Genomic DNA, 26,068 nt, shown 5'->3' with positions numbered 1-26,068 from the left:
TAATTAACAGTGAGTAGCAGCAGTATACTTTTTTTGGTTAAATTTAGCGAAGGAGAGGTCAATGCAAATAGTCCAGCCATTTGATAAGCTGTTCAGCAGTCTTATGGCTTGGGGGTAGAAGCTGTTAAGAAGCCTTTTGGACCTAGACTTGGCCATTCCATTGACTTGGCCATTCCATTGACTTGGCCATTCCATTGACTTGGCCATTCCATTGACTTGGCCATTCCATTGACTTGGCCATTCCATTGACTTGGCCATTCCATTGACTTGGCCATTCCATTGACTTGGCCATTCCATTGACTTGGCCATTCCATTGACTCCATTCCAGCCATTATTATGAGCCGTTCTCCCCTCATCAGCCTCCACTGATTCTGATTGAGTGACAGCAAACTTGGCTGCCTGCTGCAAGTTGAAGAGACAGACCAAGAGGCTTCTATTCAGCTTCTACCCCCAAACCACAAGACTCCTGAACACCTAATCAAATGGCTACCCAGACTATTTGCATTGCTCCCCCCCTTTACGCTGCTGCTACTCTCTGTTATTATCTATGCATAGTCACTTTAATAACTCAACCTACATGTACATATTACCTCAATTACCTCAACTAACCGGTGCTCCGCACATTGACTCCGTACCAGTACCCCCTGTATATAGCCTCACTATTGTTATTTTACTGCTGCTCTTTAATTATTTGTTAACTTTTATTTCTTATTTTTTAAAGTATTTTTCTTAAACTGCATTGTTAGTTAAAGGCTTGTAAGTAAGCATTTCACTGTAAGGTCTACCTGTTGTATTCGGAGCATGGGATTTGATTTGATTTGACACACACACACACACAAGCCTAATCTGCAGGGGTTTTTGCAGTGAGAAACATGCAGGGAGGTATTTTTCGAACATCTACTTAGGCATATTAAAACATTTACGGATGTGATTATAAACATGGGTATGGCCATGTCGGCACACCCCTAGCGCTGCAGCACCCCCTAAAAGATGGAGCCTTTAGTAGTCCTGTGTTAGCGGACCGATTTAGTTGTCTTTAACACGGGCTAAAACATGTATTCAGCACTGCAGCACCACTACCCACCGGCAGCGAAAATATCACAGCCCCCCCCCCCCCAAACTACTTCCCTCGGCTATAGGTGCAAGTGCTCTTGTTGACACCATACATTGGTTGACGCAGAAAACCTTCTGTGTGTAGGTTTGTCATCCCTGTATGTAAGCACAACTGAACAATGAAAACTGTATTTCATGATCAAATTATTTTTAAGAAGTGTATGGGGGGGGGGGGTTGCTTCCGCATGGTCCTAAAGCACAACATTGCCTCGTTTTGTATCACATTCCAATGATAAAACTGGGGGGAACAAAAGTGCAATTTCAGAATGTGGGGGGGACATGTTGCAAAAGTTGCGTCCCTGCCTTGTGTTATATTTTTACATAACAGGATTGCTACGGTGGACATTTCAGTGCCTAATGCAAAGCAACCATGTTCAATATTTACATTTTATTGCCTTGCCTAATCTACACATAACAGGAGATTGCCTTGTGGCATGTGTAAGGCCCTGAGAGCCATAGTTATAGCCTTCTTGGTCAGGCAAGTCTCAGACCCCTTACATTGTGTTGCACACTGAGCTTAGACCAAGCAATGTTGCCTAAACCAAGATGTGGATGAAGTCACCGAGGTTCACTGTAGCTTCTAGAGGAAGCTTGGTGGTGATGGGCTTATGAGTTTTGTTGAAACAGAGACAAATGAGAAGAGAACACCATGCAGGGGAGAGAGAAACATGCCATGTTCTTGAAAGTGATGGATGGTGTGTGTGTATGTGTGTTTGTTTTATGTGTTTGAGTGTGTGTACACTACTGTATACAATTTGCAAGAGAAAGAGAGAGATGGCATTTGGACAAAGATAAAGAAACGGTTGCAAGTTACAGCAACCACCTTCAACAGGAAATGATGACTTCCTGTTGCTAAGCGATAGCACGGCTCTCTCGTATAGCCTCTCATCCACTAGACACAGCAGACAACACACAGCCACACACACTCAGTCATACAGTCTCACCAAAGACGGGCATTTGGCTGTCCGTCCACCCCAACCATGATGACAAGCCAGGATGGGATCTCCAGAACGGAAGACGACCTACTACAACCTCCCGATCAGGCAAGTACCCAACGTTGTCATGTAGAAAATAAGTGAATTTAATGTGTTCATATTTGTAATACGCAACAAAATAAATCCAAAGCATTGGCCCATCTTAAAGGGTTTACATTGCGTGTTTGGCACTATGTTTATCATCAGGCTCATGTGTGTGTGTTTAGAGTTTGATGTCCTCTTAGATAACAGTTTGGGAGGATGGTTCTCTACGGATGCTGAGGTCAAATTGGTTTGCAAAACTTTATTTCCCGCATCAGTTAAGTTTTGAGTGACTTCAAAATACCTTTTGTATTGAGAAGAAATGTGTCATGATCATTGATGTTTTAATAACACTTGAATTATCAGTAATGTACTCGTTGTGTAAGCATTACATGCAGTCCATTTGGTATTTCTAGATAAGATGTGACCATGAATCATACTTCGGTACTACTCGGTACTACATGAGGTCAGATGATACTGTATGGAGAGGGATGTGTTTTCACTTTTCATAAAAGAACCATAGACAAGACATTCATAGTTTTAATACCTATGTGTGTGTGTGTGTGTGTGTGTGTGTGTGTGTGTGTGTGTGTGTGTGTGTGTGTGTGTGTGTTCATGTTTTATGTGCATCATTTTTTATCCAATCCTAAATTTGTGTACAGAAACTGGAGTAGTGTAGTTTCTTTATCGCCTTCAATGAGGAAGTCCCTGCCAGAATCGATGCCTATCTGACTTGTGTCACCCTGACTATGCATGGGATTGTTTCACATTAAAACTCAGACATTTCTCAAGCTCCACACTATTGCATAATTGCTATGTCCCAGCAGGTACATTTGGCCTATCTATGGTGTGCATTTCTAGGATAAGTATAGGGCCAGGGGTTTCTTGACCACCAGTGGCTAAACTGTGTTGTTTCCCTTCCACATTTGCCTCCATACAGACTCGTGGCTCAACTTGGAACAGACAGAGACAGGTAGAGTGAGAAGAGCCTCTATTTTAAATATGCACAAAATATGAATGCTATTTTGCGATACATGCTTCCCACAACCAAGGTTTCCTGTATTACGGTATTGTGTGTAACCCCTCTGTCTCTCAGAGCTCCCCTGCCCGTAGACTGGGGATGACCAGGAAAGAGAAGGACACAAGGGTAGGTCCAGCTCCTTTTTTCTCCACATAGTGACACGGGTGGTTAATCAGTATGAGCTAAAGCCTCGTGCTGCAATGAATATCATACTCAATGATGTTGTGTCTTGATTGTATTTGCCATTATCAAATATACTATTAAGTAAGTTTGTACACCATCACTTTATGAACTCTGAGTTCAGCATTTCCTGAATACAGCACACACAGTAGATAACAGTATCAATGTACTTTCAGGACTTTAAAGAGAATGAGAACCCAGAAGAGAAGGAGAAAAGACATAAGGAGCAAGAGGTATCATCGCTGCAACTTACAGGAATTGTGCTCGTTTTCATTGGCTTTTTCTCTAGAGCAGGCTGCATTAGTAGTCCTATTAGAGTCCCTATTGAAGGTTCATGTTTGTCCATCTTCTCTCTCTTTCTCCCACATCTTCTCCCTCCCAGCTCAAGTCGCTGTATAAAGAGCTGCTGTACACTATCATCCACAAGCTGGGGAAGCCAGCCTCGGCAGAGGTCTTCACTGACAACCAGCTGCACCAATACATCCGAGAGGTGATAATCTAAACGAACAAACTCAGCTAACCCTATAATGTACTGACCCTCTCATTTACATGACATCTAACCACACTCTCTCTGTCCTCAACCTCTCACAGACCAAATGCTGTGCTCTGATTATTTCATTGTCCCAATACTAATACCTTGTTGCTAACAAACTACCCCTCCCCCTTTAGGCTTTCTCTATGGCAGTGGATGAACACCAGAGTCTGACAGAGAGGGTCCAGAACACAGAGGTGAGTTAGCAGAGGAGTTTCAAAGGTCTATGAGAAGCCATTTGACCCAGCATTATTTACCTATACAGTATCTAAGGGGGATTTTGTCGTATGCAAGAGTCCACCTATTATTTTTCTCAGTTCCTGAGTCCGAGTCTTGTCCACAGCCTCCAGTCTACTGTCTGATGGCCACTGTGAAGGAAGCCAAGGGCATCCTGGGAAAAGACGTCAGTGGTACGTCATCCTCACCTCAGATCTGTGAACACAATTCATTTCACTTAGGGTTAGAGTGAACTATTTTGATTATCTGGAGTTGGCAAGAGCATGCGAATCCAACTATAGCTGACCTCCAGTGGGTTGTGTTATGTTGTCCCCAGGTTTCAGTGACCCATACTGCTTACTGACCATCCTGGAGGATGAGAAGGAGAGCAGGACACGGCGGTCCAGACCTAAACCCCGTAAAGCCATGGTGAAGGACGCCGTCTCAGACGAGAAGGTTTACACGACAGACACAAAGAAACAGACCCTCAACCCCATCTGGAACCAGACCTTCATACTGTGCGTGAAGGAACATTTACATAGAACATAGAACCTATAAATATAACAAATCTATGAATTTACTTTACATAGGGTGCCTTGAAATAGCCTGGTCCCTTGAACATCCTGACAAAGTGAACACTGAAGCTTCTCCATGTGGTGTCTCTCATGGAGATTGTAAACATATTTCTTCCCCTGGGCTGGTAGGGAGTTTGAAGACACTGCAGTGGCCAGCTTCCACATTGAGATGTGGTGAGTTTCCAGTAAACCACTGTTCTGTTAGGTTGAAGTAAAAGAAACTCAATCTGTTACTTCATATTCATTCTGAACAATCTCTCTCTCATAGGGACAAGGATGAGGAGTTGTCTCTGGCACAGAAGCTAGAGGAGATCCGAACCAATTTCCATGGACTGAGGAGGTAGAGCTTGCATACACACATGCACTCGCTCGCTCACACACACACACACACACACACACACACACACACACACACACACACACACACACACACACACACACACACACACACACACACACACACACACACACACACACACACACACACACACACACATTATCCCAATGTTGATTGTTTCTGATCGCATTCAGGATGATCAAAGATGCTAAGAAGGAGAAAGGCCAGGATGATTACTTGGGAAGCATTGTGCTGAGACTGGAGGTAAAGCAGTTCCAAAACACACATGCTCCCCCACCCTGATGCTCACCAAGCAACACTCCTAATGTGTGTGTATGTGTGTGTGTGTGTGTGTGCGTGCGTGTGTGCGCGTGCGTGCGTGTGTGTGCGTGCGTGTGTGTGTGTGCGTGTGTGTGTGTGTGTGCCTGCGTGTGTGCGTGTGTGCATGTGTGAAGGACCTGCATTGTACAGAGGATAACTGGTATGTTCTGGAGCCGAGGACAGAGACTTATCCAGATCGGGGCCAGTGTCATCTGCAGCTCAAATTCATCCATAAAGAGGTATGGAGCTCAAGTCCCTCTACAGCTCTCTAGTGGCAAATTATGTTTAATAATAAAGCAAAATTGGTCAACATAATGAACACACCAAACCAAAATTGTCAATCTACACATCTAGTCAGACGGACGAGAGAAACACCCAATGAGCAGGGTGGTCTTTCTCTTACAGTAACTGTGAGATATATATATTTTTTTTTAAACAATGTTTTATTAACAGTCAGTAATAGTTGTAATAGTTGTTGTCCTATAGTAAGCTCAGGTTATCACTTGTAGTCTGCTGTACAATTGTATTTTATTGTATGCGAAGAAAGAAACAGACCGATTATAGTGTTTGTTTGTCTGTGACAGAGAGACGGGACATTGAGTGCTGGCCGTAGTGCCTACGTCAACTACTGTGGGATCCTACTGCAGTTTGTCCAGTCACACATCTCTAAGCAGCAGGTAATCAATGTTCAGTTCCAACATTTGACAGTCATACGTACATACAGCCTGTACATCTAGTGGTTCATCTGTGAAGGTAACACACCTGCCTCAGGGTAGTGTTCCATGGAAGGGGGAGTTGTGTGGGGAGGGACAGACCCTGTTGGACCTCTACGCCACTCAGTGTAACCTCTCACCTTTCCTGCAGGACCTGGCGTAAGTAGGCTACCACACACTCAAAACACATACACACATCTACACTCGTTTACATGTTCAAATTGACACTATATGTTTTATAGGAAGTGGATGGCCTACAGTAAACTATACCAGAGTTTAGAGGTGGACTCCTCAGTGCTGCTCCAGCAGCTGACCAGTATAGAGTACCACTGGCACCAGCAGGATCTGCCCTACCAACAGGTAAGACAGGCTTTACTTTGCTTTGTTTGCATATTATATACTGTGTATATCATTTACTAAGGAAATAAACACGAACATATGTGTTCAGAAACAGGAGCTAGGGGACTCTCTCCGTGGTTTCCTGCAGTACGGACTGTGTCTCGTGGCCAAATACAGAGACATCTTTCCCCCAACGCAGGACGCTACCCCTCGCTTACACAGACTGCTCAGGTACCCTGCTGTATGTGTGTGTTTGTATTTGTATTTATTATGGATCCCCATTAGCTGCTGCCTTCCTGGGGTCCATCACAATTAAGGCAGTTGTACAATTTTAAAAAACATTACAGTACATTCATAACAGATTTCACAACACACTAAGTGTGTGCCTTCAGGCCCATACTCCACTACCATATATCTACAACACAAAATCCATGTTATCATGTGTGTGTATGCATGTGTCTGTGTCTATGTTGGTGTAGCTTCACAGTCTGCGCTGTTCCATTAGGTGTATTTTTATCTGTTTTTTTAAATCTGATTCTACTGCTTGCATCAGTTACCTGATGTGGAATAGAGTTCAGTGTAATCATGGCTCTATGTAGTACTGTTCACCTCCCACTGTCTCTTCTGGACTTGGGGATTGCGAAGAGACTCTGGTGTCATGTCTTGTGGGTTATGCATGGGTGTCTGAGCTGTGTGCTAGTCATTTCAACAGACAGCTATGTGCTTTCAACATGTACAAGTAGTGATGAAGTCAATCTCTCCTCCACTTTGAGCCAGGAGAGATTGACATCTATATTATTCATGTTTTTCTCTCTGTGTACATCCAATGGCCAGCCGTGCTGCTCTGTTCTGAACCAATTGCAGTTTTCCTAAGTCCCTCTTTGTGGCAGCTGACCACACGACTGAACAGTAGTCCAGGTGCGATAAAACTAGGGCCTGTAGGACCGGCCTTGTTGATAGTGCTGTTAAGAAGGCAGAGCAAGGCCTCCCGGGTGGCGCAGTGGTTAAGGGCGCTGTACTGCAGCGCCAGCTGTGCCATCAGAGTCCCTGGGTTCGCGCCCAGGTTCTGTCGTCACCGGCCGCGACCGGGAGATCCGTTGGGTGACGCACAATTGGCCTAGCGTCGTCCGGGTTAGGGAGGGATTGGTCGGTAGGGATCTCCTTGTCTCATCGCGCACCAGCGACTCTTGTGGCGGGCCGGGCGCAGTGTGCGCTAGCCAAGGTTGCCAGGTGCACGGTGTAGCCTCCGACACATTGGTGCGGCTGGCTTCCGGGTTGGATGCGCGCTGTGTTAAGAAGCAGTACGGCTGGTTGGGTTGAGCCTTCGTCTCTCCCGAGCCTGTACGGGAGTTGTAGCAATGAGACAAGATAGTAGCTACTACAACAATTGGATACCACGAAATTGGGGAGAAAAAGGGGTAAAATTCAACAATAAAAAAAAAGAAGGCATAGCATAGCTTTATTATGGACAGACTTAGCTACTGTTGTATCAACATGTTTTGACCATGACAGTTTACAATCCAGGGTAACTCCAAGCAGTTTAGTCACCTCAACTTGCTCAATTTCCACGTTATTTATTACAAGACTTTGTTGAGGTTTACGGTTCAGTGAATGATTAGTCCCAAGTACAATGTTTTTAGTTTTTGAAATATTTAGGACTAACTTATTCCTTGCCACCCATTCTGAAACTAACTGCGACTGTTTTAATAAACACATTATATATGGAACAATTCCTGATTCTACCTGGATTATGTTGGAGAGGCTTCCATTAAAGAACACCCTCTGTGTTCTGTTAGACTGGTAACACTTTATCCACAACATAGCAGGGGGTGTGTTGGTTCTGTTTTTCTGTACTTCGTTTTATTTACTTACCAAATAGGGAACCCTCAAAATGTGCACTTGTAAATCATAACAGTTTGAATCAAAATACAGCTGTAGACTGAAGTCAAAGATCAAACATCACATATACAACTGATGCCTCTCATGAGTTCTGCCCCATAGGAAAAGTCCAAGTTGATCATGCTTGTAGTCAACCCCCTGTGATGTCACTGCATACGTCATTACCTACTACTCCTCAGACCAAGCCCATGCATACACGGCTATACTAACTGGCAAGAGATACAATAGTTCCAGTGTTTTCTAAGGCCTCAGCAGTAAATGTCCACTCCCCCAAGTTGATTTATAGAGGTATGTCTGACTATCCTCGTATCTCTTCCACTCCCCTGCAGGGCTCTTTGTTTGTCTTTGAAATGCTTTCTCACAGACCCCCCATTTCTTTATAAGAGGCAGAGACTTAGAAAAAGACTGTGGAACAATTCTAAAACCCTACAATGCATATATATAAGGTTAATCTGTAGTCTAGGATCCTATAAATGTAGAGGAGGAGGGGTCCCATAGCCCCTCCCCTTCTATTAATACAACATAAGCATAATCAATTATTATAATACATCAAACATTTGGTGCAGCCCCTATCATGACCTCAATTTGACCCATCAGGTGTAAAGCCATAACACATACGTTTTTCCGACAGCAGACTATGATCGATAATGTCAAAAGCCGCACTGAAGTCTAACAAGACAGACCCCACAATATTTGTATCATCAATTTCTCTCAGCCAATCATCGGTCATTTGTGTAAGTGCTGTGCTTGTTGAATGTCCTTCCTTACACGCGTGCTGAAAGTCTGTTGTCAATTTGTTTACTGTAAAATGTGCGTGCGTGCGCGTGTGTGTGTGCGTCGTATATTATGTGTTTATTAAAACAGAGCTAATGAACAACCCGCGTGTTGTTTTGTTCTAGGATCCTGTCTCAGGTCTGTAAGACGCAGGCCTTTCAGAAGCTGAACGCAGCTCAGTATGACCTACATGACGAGGTCAACGAGGCTGTGCACGTAAGTACACATAGAAAGACTACTATGATGTGTACAGTTAATACTGTGAACGATCCACAGAGCTATTACTCTGTAAGACTAAACGTCCTTGTTTGCCTCAGTCTGGTACACAGGAGTGGTTCGCCATAAAGAAAGGGCTACACCAGCCCATGACCAAGGTAGGCTACAGACAAAGGAAGAGAGACCCCCTCCCACATATCAATTTCAAAGCACATCATGCACCTCTTTACACACTTTCCCTTTACACACATTCTGTAACTTTATCTCCCCCCCCCCCCCCCCCCCTCCTATTTCCCTCTTCCCAGGACCTGACAGAGACCGTGAGTGCTCTCTCTAGGCTGATAGGTGAAGTACAGCAGGACATCAAGCACAACAAGGACAGCTGGAATAGAGTGTTTGTCAGGTAAGAGACAGACAACCATACAGAATATAAGTATGGTGGGAGGTGTCATTGTCTGTCTTCAGTACGAAGAAGGTCTGGTTGTTTGACATACGAATGGACTTGAAAGGGGTTGTTTCTCTCTCTCTCTCTCTCTCTCTCTCTCTCTCTCTCTCTCTCTCTCTGTAGTGCTGTGCAGGTGGATGTGTTCACTGTAGTCTACCAAAAGCTGGACTTCCTGGTAAGTGGAGTCCAGAGTTTTTTACTCTCTACCTCTCTCTCCTCTGTATAACTCACACCTTTCCCCCTCTCTCTCCTGTAGCTGGCGGGGGAGGTGAGAGACACTCTAAGCCTGTTGGAGGGTGAGATGGAGCAGAATCTAGCCAATAGCTTGTTCCCTCTCTACCTAAGTCTACAGGTCATCCACAAAGACAAGGCCTTCCTACAGAAAAGGTCCGAGATTACTCCCTTATGCTACATACTCAGTAGTACACACTACTTACACACTACTCCCTTACACATACTCAGTACTTCACACTACTCCACTATATAATAGAGCTAAGGCTGTTGTGTTGTTTCAGGGGTAAACTGTTGGAGCTGACTAACTTCCATGAGGGCTTCCGTGAGGCGCTTCCCTATTGGTTGAACAAGGCCTTCAGCACCACTCAGGACAGGGTGGAGAGAGCTGTACAGGTGGACCAGGTAACATACTGTTATAACACAACACCTAGAATAGAATGGAATTCCACCCACTCCTCAGTCAAAACTACCATTATCCCGCCCATTCTCCCTCCAGCAGAGGCGGGACTTCAGCCCCTTCGCCAGGTTAAATACACACACCTGCAGGCAATTAGTGGCAGCCTGACAAACCTCCAGTTGATACTTTTCGGTGTTGGTAGTAGGTCAGTAGGTTATACCTTTTACCTGTTGGTGCATTTATTGAAAATAAATCATCTGTACCATCCTGTCATCCCTGCTATTACATTGTATGATTAAAATAGGCTATAGCCTTTTGGACTGTTCTCCATCTCTCTGTGTGTTCTTACCGACACAATTTCCACGGTAGCCCATACCAACATCAGCAATACAACCTATACAGTTATATTATTCAATTGAATAATATAATAAAGTAGAATAGATACCAGCTACAATATTCACTGTACACCTTAAAGTTGCACTCCAGTCTCCTTTTTCACCTGATATACTCAACAAAGGGAACATCTCGATAGGTGGTCGAGGTATCCTCGTGATTTGGCACAAGTGGGAGGATTGGACTTTCCTATTTTGTTCTCTATTGCTCCTCTACTTTTCCCTCCAAGCAAGGGAGGAGACCGATGACATCAGAGGGCACCATCAGACCAACTCCCTGAATGGCCTACATCTTGAAGTTTGCAACAAACAAAAAAAGCACTATTTTCCTCAAAACATATTTGTCTACATTACTGTATTTACATATGGGATATTTTTTTTCAACAGGAAAAGAAAAAAAAATGTCTGGAGTGCGTCTTTTAAAGCCAGGCAAGATACTTACTCACTCCCTCCCTCTCTCCCCCAAGCTCCAGCCGCTGCAGTCGGGCCCGGTGCCCATAAAACACAGCTCGTCGGCAGTAGACCTGGTGACCTGTGTCCAGCCCATCTGTCAGCTGTGGGAGCAGCTCTCCTGGCCAGACCCTGAGGAGGCCTTCATGCTCATGGTCAAACTCACTGAGGTACTGCATCATAAACATACATTGTCATGCAAGTACACATAGTATCTCATCATAAGTAGACAAGGACATGCTCTAGCATACATTATCATACACAGTTTTACTATTGTTGGCATACACGTTTTTTGCTCATTTTTTGTGTGTGTGCGCGGTGTGCATTCAGGACGTGTGTAAGATTGTGATGAACTACTGTCGTATCCTGAAGGAGCGGGTCAGGGAGCTGTCTGAGAACTCAGACCCCGGCAGGGCTGTCAACATGGTGAGGGGAAGAACACTCCTCCCTCTATCCGCTTTTACTTTCATTTATTTTCCTTTCTCTCTTTCTACTTGTGTCCATCTCGATCACAATATTTGTGTGTCTATCTCCTCTTCTCTCAACTACATTTAAGTGAATTATGTTCATGGCCATCTCTCTGTGTCTCTCCCTCTTTCACCCCCCCCCCCCCCCCCCCCCCCCCAGCTGTGCGTAGTAGTGAATGACTTGGAACACCTGAGGTCAGTGCTGATCCGCCTGCCCCAGCAACTGAACTGGGCAGGGCTTCGAGAACGTACCCTTCACGTGATAGGGGACCCTCAGTTCCACAACGTGCTCCCCTCACAGCTGCTGCATGCACAGGGGGTCCTCAACAAAGAGATACGCTCTGCCTTAGAGACCGTTGGACGGAAGGTACTTTCTAGGGAGTTTTTCCTGGCCACCGTGCTTCTACACCTGCATTGCTTGCTGTTTGGGGTTTTAGGCTGGGTTTCTGTACAGCACTTTGAGATATCAGCAGATGTACGAAGGGCTATATAAATACATTTGATTTGAAGGTAGGGGCGTAGGAGAGAGGGGTGGGGTTCAATGGAGGAGAGTGAAAAGAGACCTAGACCAGGGCTGCGTTCAGTACGTTTTTACGTTCTGGAACGTTCAATTGAACGGAAACGGTGCTGTACTGAACGACTAAAACGGGGAGGGTGTGGGTTGGGGAACGCTGTCAGCATGGCCACTTCCCTTTAAATACATCACTCAATGCTTCAAGCCACACCACGCCACACCCACCAAACGGGAGCAAGACATACCTCAAAGTCTGTTCAAGAACTTACAAGAACATTTTGGGGAAACGTGTCGTTCAGTACAAACCGTTCCGCAACGTAGCAAACGTTCAGGTGAACTGAACGCACCTCAACTCCCATTTTGAATTCAATCTTGGCCTCTAGCATTTCTTAATGAACCAAATCTAAAACAAGGCCAAACCAGGAAGTTCAGCCGCCCTTTATGACCCAAACGCTTCAGAAATTGGCCTATAGTCACCTTCATTAATATAGTTTATAGTTATTGAAGTAGCTCTCTCTCGCTCTCTCCAGCTGAATTCAGACATTGCGATGTACGTCCGCAGCATGTCTACTCGATGCAGAATCCCCTCCAAGTCCACGGAAGAAGTAAGAAACTGCCGTCAGCCATTTCCGATTCAGCAATACTGAATTTATAGACAAACATTTCCTTGACTTATGAAAAGCATATTACTGTAACTGACACGAACTGTTCCATGTGTCCCCTACCGTAGGCTGTGGTTCCCCTGATAAAATATCTGGAGAGAGAACTGCAGTACATGAATGAGAACCTAGTCCAAGAGAACTTCAACAGGTACAGGTACACACACCTGTAGCGCCGATCACACACTCTTTCTGGTTCAACTGGTGCTGAACATGTATCACCCTCTTTGTTCCAGCATGCCTGTATGAATATCTTAGAGTAGTAGTTGCCAAGCCTTTCAAATATTCTCGTCATCTCCACTCTTCCTTCCTTCCCCAGTCTGTTGACTCCGTTGTGGACTAACTCCATAAGGACCTTATACCAGGTAGCTACACAGCAGAAGCAGGAGGATGGACTCATGGTGTTCTGTCAACGACTGCAATTCACACTCCAGGTTAGTTAAGTACTGAGTACACACTCCAGGTTAGTATGGTACTGGGTACACACTCCAGGTTAGTTAAGTACTGAGTACACACTCCAGGTTAGTATGGTACTGAGTACACACTCCAGGTTAGTATGGTTCTGGGTACACACACCAGGTTAGTATGGTACTGGGTACACACTCCAGGTTAGTTAAGTACTGAGTACACACTCCAGGTTAGTATGGTACTGGGTACACACTCCAGGTTAGTATGGTACTGAGTACACACTCCAGGTTAGTATGGTTCTGGGTACACACTCCAGGTTAGTATGGTACTGGGTACACACTCCAGGTTAGTTAAGTACTGAGTACACACTCCAGGTTAGTATGGTACTGAGTACACACTCCAGGTTAGTATGGTACTGGGTACACAATCCAGGTTAGTATAGTACTGAGTACAAACTCCAGGTTAGTATAGTACTGAGTACAAACTCCATGTTAGTATGGTACTGAGTACACACTCCAGGTTAGTATGGTACTGGGTACACACTCCAGGTTAGTATGGTACTGGGTACACACTCCAGGTTAGTTAAGTACTGAGTACACACTCCAGGTTAGTATGGTACTGGGTACACACTCCAGGTTAGTTAAGTACTGAGTACACACTCCAGGTTAGTATGGTACTGAGTACACACTCCAGGTTAGTATGGTTCTGGGTACACACTCCAGGTTAGTATGATACTGGGTACACACTCCAGGTTAGTTAAGTACTGAGTACACACTCCAGGTTAGTATGGTACTGAGTACACACTCCAGGTTAGTATGGTACTGGGTACACAATCCAGGTTAGTATAGTACTGAGTACAAACTCCAGGTTAGTATAGTACTGAGTACAAACTCCATGTTAGTATGGTACTGAGTACACACTCCAGGTTAGTATGGTACTGGGTACACACTCCAGGTTAGTTAAGTACTGAGTACACACTCCAGGTTAGTATGGTACAGAGTACACACTCCAGGTTAGTATGGTACTGAGTACACACTCCAGGTTAGTATGGTACTGGGTACACACTCCAGGTTAGTTAAGTACTGAGTACACACTCCAGGTTAGTATGGTACTGGGTACACACGCCAGGTTAGTTAAGTACTGAGTACACACTCCAGGTTAGTATGGTACAGAGTACACACTCCAGGTTAGTATGGTACTGAGTACACACTCCAGATTAATACATTATTCTTAAATACAAACTTCAGAACATTTCTGACTGTGTGTTGCAGTGTCTGGAGCAGTGTTTTCATGCTGAGGGGAATGGACTGCCACTGGATACTCTTCACGTTGACAGCTACAAGGTGAGTTCATGTTGGTTACATTTCACATTATATTGTTAGAAACATATATGGTTCTATAAGGACATGTAGAAACATGAAATGGGGGGGGGGACCTTGGGTTATAAACACTATACAATAACTCTCTTTCCTCTCTCTACTCATTCATTGAGATTCTGAAAGCTCATCTGACACACAACTCTCTCAACTGCCAGCAGCTCATAGAGAAATTCCTGGATAGAAAAGTATGGGAGCAGGTAAGATACTATTTTATTTGTGTTGTATAACAGTAAAAAGCATTGCCATGGAGAATACATTGAATCTGTGTTTGTGTAACAGAAGGTTTACAGTGGAGAGAAGTACGGCGCAGTCACACTCCTAGCATCCTACAGGAGGTCTGACCATAGACTTAGAGTGGAAGTGTTGAATGCAGCTAACCTCCTACCTATGGACTCCAATGGTAATTGGTTTCCTCTCCTCATCTCCTTCTATACAGGTCTACTAGACAGGTCTTCTTACAGATCAGATATGTCTCCTGTCTCTCTCCAGGTTCCAGTGATCCGTTTGTCCAGTTGCGTCTGGAGCCTGGTCATGTGTTTTCTGAGGTGGAGCCTCGCACCACCCAGATCAAGAACTGTGACCTCAACCCCCTGTTCGACGAGGCCTTCGAGTTGTAAGCACTAGCTCCAACTGCTGCCCTTCCGTCGCTACATTGGTGACAGCGGATAATCCAAGTCTCTCAGATCTTTTCCACTTTAACCTTGCCTCCTACTCATCCCTGTCCTTAGGACCCATACAAGTGATTATCTCTCATTCCCCTCTTCTTCTTTATGTACTCCCTCTGTCAGTCTGGTGTCAGTGGAACAGTGCCAGGCTGCGGGGGCGTGTCTGGTGGTGACAGTGTTGGACTATGACACCCTGACAACAGACGACTTCGAGGGGGAGGCCTTCCTGGCTCTGAAGGCAGTGCCGGGGGTCGGAGGGGGATCAGGGGACAGACAGGGGCACCAGCCAGACCCCTCCCCGGCCCAGATACGCCTGCCGCTCATGCACCCCAAACCAAACGGTATGATTTGGAATTCAATTTGGTGAAAATTAAACACAAAGGTGTATGATACTGAAGTGTGTGTGTTCTCTCCAGATGACAGTATCCTGAAGCTGTTGGAGTCGAGGAGAGGAGAGAGGGAGGCTCAGCTGTTTGTGAAGAAACGCAGACAGAGAGAGAAACAGTCACAGGAGGGGAAACAACAATAACACACAGCTTCATCCAAAAATATACATTTGTTTTATTTTTTTATACCAAAACACACAAAATGAATCACTGTTGGTGGATGCAGTAGGACAAGGTGTGAACTTTGTGCCAGGTCTATGTATAGTAGTGATCGTGTCTTTTCACTGGTTATCAACACACCCACACACCCCTGCTGTTTCCAAAGCCTGACACCTGGTGTAGTCAGTGCATGTAGCAAGCATGACATACAAGAACTATGTATATTTGACATGAGTTTGACATACTGTGAAATATCAAAATGCTTACAAATGTAAATTATGCCCCAAAAACATTATACATAGATTTTTATAAAAAGAAAAGGCTGGCATTTGAGTTCACGTGAAGCGCCTTGTTATTAAATGAAAAATCGGCATAATTCAGACTACACAATTGAATAGTACATTTTTCTTGATTGTGTTAACCGGAAAGATGGGAGCATGTTAACAAAGAATAATAATATTAGACTGCAAACCTGAGTCAGTCACACACAGAAACTATCTGTAAGCAACACAGACCGAGTCAGTCACGCACAGAAACTGTAACAAACAGACTGCTGCGTCCAAATAGTTTAACATGGCTTTCCTTCCTTAATCTGCAATTTCTTTGTAGGCTTCCACCATATGTCCTTCCTGTAGTTTCAGATCAGTGTGAAGGAGACGAGGAGAGGAAGCCTTTTTATACTATTGAGATGCAGCCCTATTCTTCCTCGGACTATAAGTCTCCTTAGCAAAACAATAATAACTAATGTTAAAAACTAAAACCTTGTACTCCTTCAAATGGTGGCCCACTTAGGCTGCATCATGAGATGGCTGTCTGGATCATGCATGCCTTTAACAACTGAGTCAGATTTGTGGTTTAGCTTGTAATGGTTAAAGCCAGGTCTGTGGTTAAAGCTGATCCTGAATCACTTCTTATGGACGGGTAGTGCATGTAAAAAAAAAAATCTGATCTTGAATCAGTGACTATATGGACCGGAGGCTGGTCTTTGGGCTGGTCTTTGAGTGAGGATACCATATCTATATATGGGCTATAGATAGTGGAGTTCGGTCAGGATAACTGATCTAGGTTCTGTTCTGGGCAAAGGGGGCACTCTGTAGAGCTGGTGCAGCTGTCACACAGTAGACCATGTCCACAGGGCAGCGAGACCGATCCCTGCTCTCCACACGTCACACAACATTGACACTGCTTTCTATACACCACCTGGATAAGGGGAAGGAAGAGGGGGAGAGGAGAGGTAAAAGAAATGTCTGCTGGTTAGTTGGGGAATGTTTCACATCAACAAGCATAGCTCTGTGTGTAGGCGAGTTTGCATGTGTATACTGCAAATATCAGTGTTTCTCCTTTACCTGTTCCACAGTGTGTAGACATGTACAGAGCTGGGCCTGCAAACTGAGGACAGACTCTAGAGGCAGTCTGTGGAGCAGCTGGAGCTGGTGGAGGCCCAAGTGAGGGTTCTCTCCTGTCCTCATGCTCTCCAGCGCCTCCTGGAGAAGGGAGGTTTGTCTCTTTGCCGCCTCCTCAGCCTGCCTGGCCCGCTCCGCTTCAAGAGCTGACCGACCGGCCGAGCCACGAGACTCCTCTGCATCAGACTTCAACACCACCCACGACTGGAGTGAGAGCGGGATGTAGAGTAGGGGAGGGTGATGAGTGAAAAGAGGGAGAAAAGGGGAAGGAAGAGAAGGAAAATGTTTTAGTCTGAACCATCTGTTGGTTTATGTGTGTACACTAACATGCACACACACACACACAAACCCACACCTACTCCCACTTCTCGTACCTGTGCTGTATGTCTCCAGGTGTGGTCCCAGTGTTTCAGTAGTCTGTTAGCATCGTCTAGTTCCTGTCGGACCCGGACTGTCTCCATGCTCTGGCCCATGGTGGGTAGCAGGGCCGGGGGCGTACCGGGAGAACCCTGGCCTGATGGGTGCTCCCAGATACTACTGCTCATACCATTCAGACCTGCAATACAGGAGACATGGAACACATGAGACATGTACTTAGCTGAGGTGTCTTTGGAATGTATGGGAGAATTAAAGAATTATACACATTTTAAAACCCTCTAATTTTGTAGGATTTGGGCAGAAAAATACATAATCTAAAAAGATATCCACAAACCTAAAGAGCTATGCGATGGCCCCAAGAAGCTGCTTTCTGATTTGCTGGGCTGCGATAGATGGGAAGAGAAGAATGGCGATTGGTGGGCTCTGATTGGTGGAGAGGGCGAGGGGGAGCTGAAAGGGGCAGAGCTGCAGAGGGTTCCTGGAATGTTGACAGGAGCAGAACTCTGGAGCTGATTTCCTCCTGCAACATCAATCAATAATTTATTTAATCAATCAATCATGAAATTCCACTCAGGCGTGTGCGTGTGTCTTGGCTCCATACTCACCCAGCATGGCTCTGGGAAGAGCTGAGCTGCTGTCCAGACTTCTCTGCAGGGCAGACATGCCAAAGTCATTCAGGTCCAGGTCATCCAGAGCTGACTCTATACAACACATTATCAACCAAAACATCAGTCTGTCAGATCTGTCCCACAGCAATCAAGTGGCAATATTCTTCAGCGATATCCCATGTAATTGCCCCTCAGGGATAAATAATGTTTTTTTTAATTGAATGGAATGTACGGAAGTGAACTACAACAGTTAGCTACTTTTACAAATGGCTAGCTCCTCTAAGAGTAATAAGAGTTTAAAAAGTCTACTGTGCCTGTGTGACTGACTCACCCACTACAGACTCGACGGTGTCGCTGGTGGGATAGAAGGGCAGTGCGTTGGCATTCATGCCCGGGAAGAGGCCTGGTGCTGGGGCTCCATGGTGGTGGTGGCCCTGGTGGAGGGGCCCAGGAGGGGCAGGGCTGGGAGGGGTGGCTGCCAGGCTGGAGGGAACACTGGAGGACAGACTCAGAGGACTACCCACTGGGAGGAACACCAGCAGGTCCTAGAGAGAGCGAGAAGGGTGGTGGTGGTGGTATCTTCTATACAGACTAGTGTAGATATAGTACAATAAGCAATGTTGCCTAATATTTTCTGCATTCAACAATGTGATATTACTGCCTTACAGAGACATCAAGACGATGAATGACAAGCTGGCTGAAGCAGCAACAGACACCCAAGCCAATAATGTGTAATTATCAAAATGAAAGGAGGACCAAGGCACTCTTCATATAATTAATTAAAATGCCTTTATTTGTATGGCGTGTTCAATGGAAACAAAGTTTTAGAAATCAGACGCGTTTCGGCTGCATGGCCTTCGTCAGGGAGGACAAAGAAATAATACAATGTCCTCTTTTGAACAGCTTTTCCAATCAGCCCTAATTTGAAGAGGGAGTGGTTACACAATTGATTGGACACACCTAGTAAGCAGTAATATACACATTAAAAAGTGAAATACTGTAGCTGTTATCATAAAAATACAACTCCAAGCTAGAAGTATCAGAACACTTAGAAAGGTAGTTCTAACCTTAAATATGACTGGGAGTGTCAAGAATAAGAATGCAATATATTCCATGGTACACTAGAACACCGCAAAACATGAACAACAACAGTCTAAACATAGCTGAGGGCAATTGAGCAAAATGTCCACTAGATGACAGCAAATGGACCTATCATGACCCTACAGGAAGGGTGAGAAATCCATATCTTCATTTAAACCAGGGTACTTAGTGGCCTGTAGTTTGTAAATCCATATCTTCATTTAAACCAGGGTATTTAGTGGACTGTAGTGTGTAAATCCATATCTTCATTTAAACCAGGGTATTTAGTGGACTGTAGTGTGTAAATCCATGTCTTCATTTAAACCAGGGTATTTAGTGGACTGTAGTGTGTAAATCCATATCTTCATTTAAACCAGGGTATTTAGTGGACTGTAGTGTGTAAATCCATATCTTCATTTAAACCAGGGTATTTAGTGGACTGTAGTGTGTAAATCCAAAAACTTCATGTTTTGCGGTGTTCTAGTGTACCATGGAATATATTGCATTCTTATTCTTGACACTCCCAGTCATATTTAAGGTTAGAACTACCTTTCTAAGTGTTCTGATACTTCTAGCTTGGAGTTGTATTTTTATGATAACAGCTACAGTATTTCACTTTTTAATGTGTATAGTACTGCTTACTAGGTGTGTCCAATCAATTGTGTAACCACTCCCTCTTCAAATTAGGGCTAATTGAAAAGCTGTTCAAAAGAGGACATTGTATTATTTCTTTGTCCTCCCTGACGAAGGCCATGCAGCCGAAACGCGTCTGATTTCTAAAACTTTGTTTCTATTGAACATGCCATACAAATAAAGGCATTTTAAATAATTATATGAAGAGTGCCTTGGTCCTCCTTTCTTTTAGATGACCAAAATCACCCCTTTTACCAGAGAGCACCTTCTGTCTACCAAAATGTACTATTGTGTACCTTAGTAGCACTTCCCTTCCTCCTCTTTCTAATGTGTAATTATAGTTCGAAGCTGGTTGTTTTTGACAACAATAAAAAGGTACCTGTTTGCTGTGATGAGACGCTATTTCTCTGTTGCGCTGGTCCATGGTAAAACTCTTCTGTTTGGCATGGTCTTCCCTCTCGTACCCCGGTGCCCTACCATACCCCCCTTCCCCAGCCCAGGGGGAGAGGGGTTCGCCTCCCCCACACACGTCCTCACACAACGACAGCACCCTTCCTAACAGGCCCTGTTCTGCCACACACACCCCCCCTGATGGGGAGAACGGACCTCCAGACAGAGACCCAGATCTTCCACCTCGGCCCCCAGGGCTGGAGCATCCTTCCTGGGCAGGGTGAGGGTCTTGGGGTCCTGGGGGGAGAGGTGGGGAGCTGGGGGTCTGAAATGAGGGTTCTTCACTGATAGGGGGCTCTAGGGGACAGGAGGAGAAAGAGTAGATCAGTTACTTACTTGCTAACTATCATTTTACAACACGATTTTGCTAACTATCATTTTACAACACGATTTTGCTAACTTTCATTTTACAACAGATTAGGGTGTTGAGACACTTACTGTTGTCAAGGTGTGCAAAGGCACAGAAGGGGCCCCGGGGGCAGCTGCCACACTGCTGCATATCATTACACTTCGTGGACTTATAGATCTGGAGAGGCACATCAGACAACACACACCATCAGTTAATATAGTGTTCTAATTTGTGTTAAGCAAATGTAGCTAACATGAACTTTGGCACAAATCTGCCAATGATATAAACGGATGACGTAGTTCTAATTTGAGACAAGGAGCATGTTTCTGAAGTTAGGACGGACCGCATCACGTACCTCAGGGTGAAACTGCTGCTCTGTGCGTGTGTGGCAGTACTGGCATCCCTCTGCCACCTCACACTTACTGGGATCTCCCCACTCCTCACTGTGCTTCACCGCTGGGCACGGCAGCGCTCTGGAGAGGGAGAGAGAGAGACCCCACACACTTTAGTGTTGTTTTTGGGACACAAGTAAAAAATATATATATTTTTTTTAAACAGGTCATATGACCTGTGTGTGTGTCAAATGGATGTGTGCATGTTTTGTACCTGTATTTGTGTTTGTGTGGACTACGGCGCCTGTCTTTGCTATTGTGGTAGTACGGACAGGCGTAACCTTGGCGACACAGACGAGGAGGCTTTTTACACAGATCTGTCTTGTAGTGGGACAACACATAGGTGTTATCTACAGAGAGAGAAAGGGAGAGAAATGTAGTAGCATTGGAATCATGGCCTTCACATGGAACAGCCATTGATCAGTTAAAGGATGTGCATGTGTATGTGTATATTCGTACCCTGCCAACGCGGTTCCTCACTCAGGATCTTCTCAATGAGGGCGGTACTGGCCGCCAGCCCCGACTGGCCCTCCCCCCCTCCTCCTTCAGCAGCCCCCGACCCCCCCTGAGACTCCATCACCTGCACCTCCCTGGAGAGGGGAAGAGGGGCGGACATGGCAACGAGACCCGTTAGAAAGTGGAACAATGAAACAGAAATCTCTGGCTTTGGGTCATTAAACTTTAATTTGAAGACGAACAGAAGATGTGTCTCCGCTGCACTGTATACTCCTGTACCTGACGTCGTAGACGGGACATCGTAGGTCATGAGATCCGTGTGCGAAGGCGCAGTGGGAGCCGTTCTTACTGCAGTGGCCCTTCCCGTCCGTCTCGTGGATACAGGAGCCCGTCTTATAGTACCTCAGGTGGTACCGCCGCTCTGTGTCGCCCGCCGTACGATGCAGGTACGGACATCTGGAAATCACAAATTGGGAAAACAAACTACACGTCTTGCTGGGTCATGTGATACCGTCTCAGAGCCACAGTCTTCCGCATTAGCGTTCCCCTTGTGTGTGTTAATAGGCTGAGTGTGTGAAAGTGATAATGTGTCAGCACTTCTCCTGATCTGCCTGAGGCATGGCCCAGAGGGGGGAGGGGTGCTGTTTTCAGCTGCAAATCACAGCAGTCAACAACAATCACCTCAGCTATTCAACTGAATGGGTACACCTCATTGATAAACAGTACCCTCAATCTGAAAAGAAAACTCAATCTCAGATTCTTAGGTGCTTTATTATGCAATGCAGAGCATGTTCTGTGTATCTTTAGGATGCAACTCATCACACCGATTGTCAGTCTGCACAGTACGGGGCCGTTTGTTCACTTGGTGTCTGCGTGGTGTGTTATAGGGACCACCCGCTGTTGGCTATTGACGGTCATAATTTCCGCCCGTTTCTACATGTACAATCGGTTTGCAAATTACTGCCAGCACTCTGATCAGAGGTGCAAAGTACTCTCAGCCGAGCAAATCCTACCAGTCTGTCCATGCCTTTAATGTGGGGAACTCAAGAATTGACCCAATAGGGCAGATTTGAGACCCCCAAAAACATTGGTTTTAGTGCACCATAAAGTAGTGAAGAAAACAAGTGTCTGTCTACTGTACCAATAGATAAAATCTAAAATCTTTATCTTCCTCTCTCACACACACTTACTCATCCCCGTCAGAGCAGGTGCCTGTGCCCTCGTCGTATTTGGTGCAGTAGACGTCTGGACTGTAGTTGAAGGTTCCGTCCCGCCTGCGGATGGGCCTGCGGCGCCGCTGGTTCAGGAAGTGCCAGTGGAAGCAGGCAAAGGGCCGGTGCTGGGTACACTTGTGCTGCACAAACAGAGGACACTGTTCTGTCCTGAACTCCTTCAGATACCTGCATAGGGGGGACAGAGAGGAAATGGGTAGATATATAGGAGAAGGACATTAGTGCATGTGGTATATTTAATACCAAAAAAATAACAATAGCAAGCTGCACATCTTAGTTATCACAACTTTTCACCTATGTTGCAGATGTAAACATGCCCCCTCAGACTCCCTCTCAAAAACACACTGATACATAAAGACAACTTATGAAAGTAAAGACGTACACATAAAGACAACAATTAAAGTGTCTTACACTGTAATTTGACGGCATATTATCATATCCTGAAACAAAATGCCCCCAAACAGTCCAGGGCTACTGTACAAATCCAAACCACGCCAACTCAGTCAACAGTAGGCCTCTCACTTATATTGCCTAACTAGAATTGGTACACACTAATGCAGACCAGAGATAGCTGGTAAAAAATACTTAAAATCAAACCCGACAGGAGCAATTTAACTAATTATCCTAACGTCAGTGGTTTTTGGGTGTGTTTATACACGTGAGGTTGTGTGGTCTACGTACGTGTAGTGTTGAGGCTTCTCAGGCTGTACGTGCAGGACGTTGGCGGGAGACGTCGTGCCACCTGCGGGCGAGGAGGATGAGGAGGAAGAAGGTCCACCGGAGGTCGTAGCCCCCGACGAGGACGGGGGCTTGGTGTGTGTTTTCGACATGTTTTCCTCTTTGAAGCTTTTGTACCAGCGTTCTGTTTCCAGTGTGCGACAAAGTCCGCATTCTTTACCGATGCGCGCTTGCGCCTGGTACGAGGAAGTGGAAGCGTCAGTTCGAAGGGTTTGCTAAGAACTGTGGGGCATGTAGTTCAACATTGTCGGTCCCCTTTTGCCTTTAAACTGCAGTCAGTGAAAGACATATAAATATAATTTTAACATAAAACAATTATCTTTATTAGATGGAGCATACATAAAGTTGTACTTGACGTTTGCGTCACACATATGAAATGTGTTATGTGCAAACCAAAGCACTTCCCTCAAACCCTGTGCAAATAATAAATAACAATATTACACGGTTTCCCACCTGTGTGGTCATTCATTAACTATTAGTTACAAAACATGCTCAACTTTTTATTTAACTTTCAAAACAGAATGTTGCTATTACTACTTCCAAGATACCACAGTCGACTGCAGTTACTACACTTTTCCTGCAGTTTCAAAACTGTAATATTTTTTTTACAATGGAAATATGTACAATTGTGTGATATTTAATATGTTCCTGGTCATTCACGAGCAATATGGTGATAAGAGTTATAGCTATCTCTCGAAAACTCTAGGGGGCATTCTGCCTTCTCCCTAGAGTTCTCAAACATTAGCTTCGCACAGGACTGCCTCACGTGAACTACAGTCCCGACGCTGTGTTTTAGCGTCTAGAAACGTCAATAATCATTGCTTGTGATACGGCCTTTGAATCGTATGGCTCTTATTACAGGACCGGCTCCAGCCTTTTGGGGGGGCTTAAGCAAGATTTGGTTCCTGCAATTCTACACATTTTTCCATTGGGCGAAGTAACATTTTTGCAATTTTATAAAAACATATATATTGCAATTCTACTTATGTTGGCATGGGGTAGAGATTAATTAAAAAATATATATGTTTTACAGCTAATTTCCTACAATTCTAATCCATTTTGCCATTGGGTGGAGACACATTTTAGCAGTTTTAAAGCTAATTCCCTGCAATTCTACACATATGTGACTGTTTATGCCTGGAGCCAAACATGCCCTTATCTTTCATCAGTGAGAAAGAATAATTATTTAAATTTAAAATATGTACACTTACTATAGGAGTTTTTAACAGATCCATACAACTATGGTATGAGTGCCTCCACCCAACGAAACTACACTTCCCAAGTTACGCTTACACATAGGTGTTCGGAGCATGCTAAATGGCTAATTAGCACAGGTGGTCGCCTCTTGTCTGCCGTCTGTTCTCCGTAAACAAGCGCTGTAACATGGAGAAATGGTCATGTGGGAACACCAAAGGTGTCAGCATGCTTCAGTTCAGCTGGTGCCTAGCAGAACTCGGCTAGCCGAACAAATGTGCTTGCGTTCTCTCTTAAATTCCATGATGATCTGGATGCGACTTCCAAATAGAGGGAAAGGTAATCCCTGGATTAACTATCTAATGTTAGCTAAATGTAGTAATAAATAATTGACAATTCTGTGAACTGTTTTGGGCAAGTTTTAATTTGATACAGTACCTGTTAGCAAAGGTGTCAACTAGAGAGGCTGTGCAGGAGTTGCAGGGATTTGTAGGCTTTCATGATGTGGCGCAGTGGTCCAAGGCAGTGCATCTCTGTGCTAGAGGCGTCATTACAGACCCTGGTTTGATTCCAGGCTGTATCACAACCAGCTGTGATTGGTAGTCCCATAGGGCAGCGCACAATTGGGCCCAGCGTCGTCCTGGTTAAGGTTTGGCCAGGGTAGGCCGTCATAGTAAATAAGAATTTGTTCTTAACTGACTTGCCTAGTTTTTTTAATTGAACCTTTTATTTAACTAGGCAAGTCAGTTTAAATAAGGATGTCTACTTTTGATGCTAATGAGCATTTTTTAAATCTTAGAGTAAATAGAGCCTAAAAGTCACCTTGTCCGAGAGAGAATTAAATGATTATCAAAACGTCACGCCAGGGTAAGCATATACAAGACACAGCCCTGTTTCTAAAATCTCGTATGAGAAAAATGAATGGTGGAAAAACAATTGGAACCATTTCCTGTGAACTTATGGCTGTCAAAGATTGTGTGACTCCTTCATATTATGGTATTCCAGTAAAAGAACTTACATATTTAGGCATAACCATTACAAAGGATCAGAAGTCTAGAGGCTTACTAAATTTTAACCCTCTTATTAAAAAAACCCAGAAGAAACTAAATCAATGGCTACAGAGGGACCTATCTTTAAAAGGTAGAGTCCTAATAACCAAGGCTGAAGGCATCTCTAGACTAACATATGGTACTCTATCTTTATATCTTGACTGTAAAATAAGCAAGGAGATAGACCAGATGCTTTTCAACTTTCTTTGGAGAAGCCGTACCCATTACATTAGGAAAACTGTTGTAATGAACACTTATGAGAATGGTGGACTGAATTTTCTGGACTTTACTACTTTAAA

General features: G+C 44.7%; 2 protein-coding genes across 6 annotated transcripts; one reads left to right on the top strand and one right to left on the bottom strand.

Moving 5' to 3' along the window:
* The first annotated feature begins 1,981 nt into the window (after window positions 1-1,981).
* LOC110498732 (protein unc-13 homolog D) lies at window positions 1,982-16,140 on the top strand. 4 transcript variants are annotated; one of them, XM_036955713.1, is made up of 34 exons: window positions 1,982-2,156; window positions 3,070-3,102; window positions 3,226-3,276; window positions 3,507-3,563; window positions 3,713-3,820; window positions 4,000-4,059; window positions 4,206-4,272; window positions 4,416-4,596; window positions 4,783-4,827; window positions 4,922-4,993; window positions 5,185-5,254; window positions 5,446-5,550; window positions 5,896-5,988; window positions 6,083-6,183; window positions 6,267-6,384; window positions 6,473-6,594; window positions 9,162-9,252; window positions 9,354-9,410; window positions 9,558-9,655; window positions 9,821-9,872; window positions 9,954-10,084; window positions 10,213-10,333; window positions 11,188-11,340; window positions 11,501-11,596; window positions 11,798-12,004; window positions 12,682-12,756; window positions 12,882-12,967; window positions 13,130-13,244; window positions 14,490-14,561; window positions 14,711-14,794; window positions 14,877-14,997; window positions 15,087-15,210; window positions 15,386-15,603; window positions 15,679-16,140. In XM_036955713.1, the coding sequence occupies exons 1-34, from the start codon at window positions 2,094-2,096 to the stop codon at window positions 15,789-15,791; spliced, it is 3,360 nt and encodes a 1,119-aa protein (XP_036811608.1). In that variant the 5' UTR covers window positions 1,982-2,093; the 3' UTR covers window positions 15,792-16,140. The 4 variants fall into 4 exon arrangements, with proteins under 4 accessions (XP_036811608.1, XP_036811606.1, XP_036811609.1 ...); XM_036955711.1 differs by having other exon boundaries at window positions 6,065-6,183; XM_036955714.1 differs by having other exon boundaries at window positions 1,983-2,156; window positions 12,882-12,961.
* Window positions 15,804-25,293, bottom strand: unk (unk zinc finger). 2 transcript variants are annotated; one of them, XM_036955715.1, is made up of 15 exons: window positions 25,159-25,293; window positions 23,470-23,795; window positions 22,747-22,956; window positions 21,836-22,012; window positions 21,560-21,690; window positions 21,315-21,450; window positions 21,064-21,181; window positions 20,798-20,885; window positions 20,289-20,656; window positions 18,528-18,741; window positions 18,194-18,289; window positions 17,923-18,108; window positions 17,585-17,766; window positions 17,154-17,414; window positions 15,804-17,007 (listed from the first exon to the last, which is right to left on the bottom strand). In XM_036955715.1, the coding sequence occupies exons 2-15, from the start codon at window positions 23,616-23,618 to the stop codon at window positions 16,855-16,857; spliced, it is 2,469 nt and encodes an 822-aa protein (XP_036811610.1). In that variant the 5' UTR covers window positions 23,619-23,795; window positions 25,159-25,293; the 3' UTR covers window positions 15,804-16,854. The 2 variants fall into 2 exon arrangements, with proteins under 2 accessions (XP_036811610.1, XP_021431289.2); XM_021575614.2 differs by lacking the exons at window positions 23,470-23,795; window positions 25,159-25,293 and adding an exon at window positions 23,200-23,445.
* Window positions 25,294-26,068: the final 775 nt, after the last annotated feature.

This window comes from Oncorhynchus mykiss, chromosome 20, assembly GCF_013265735.2.
Source record: "Oncorhynchus mykiss isolate Arlee chromosome 20, USDA_OmykA_1.1, whole genome shotgun sequence".
Classification (NCBI taxonomy): Eukaryota; Metazoa; Chordata; class Actinopteri; order Salmoniformes; family Salmonidae; genus Oncorhynchus; species Oncorhynchus mykiss.
This window is presented reverse-complemented; position numbering and strand designations above follow the sequence as displayed.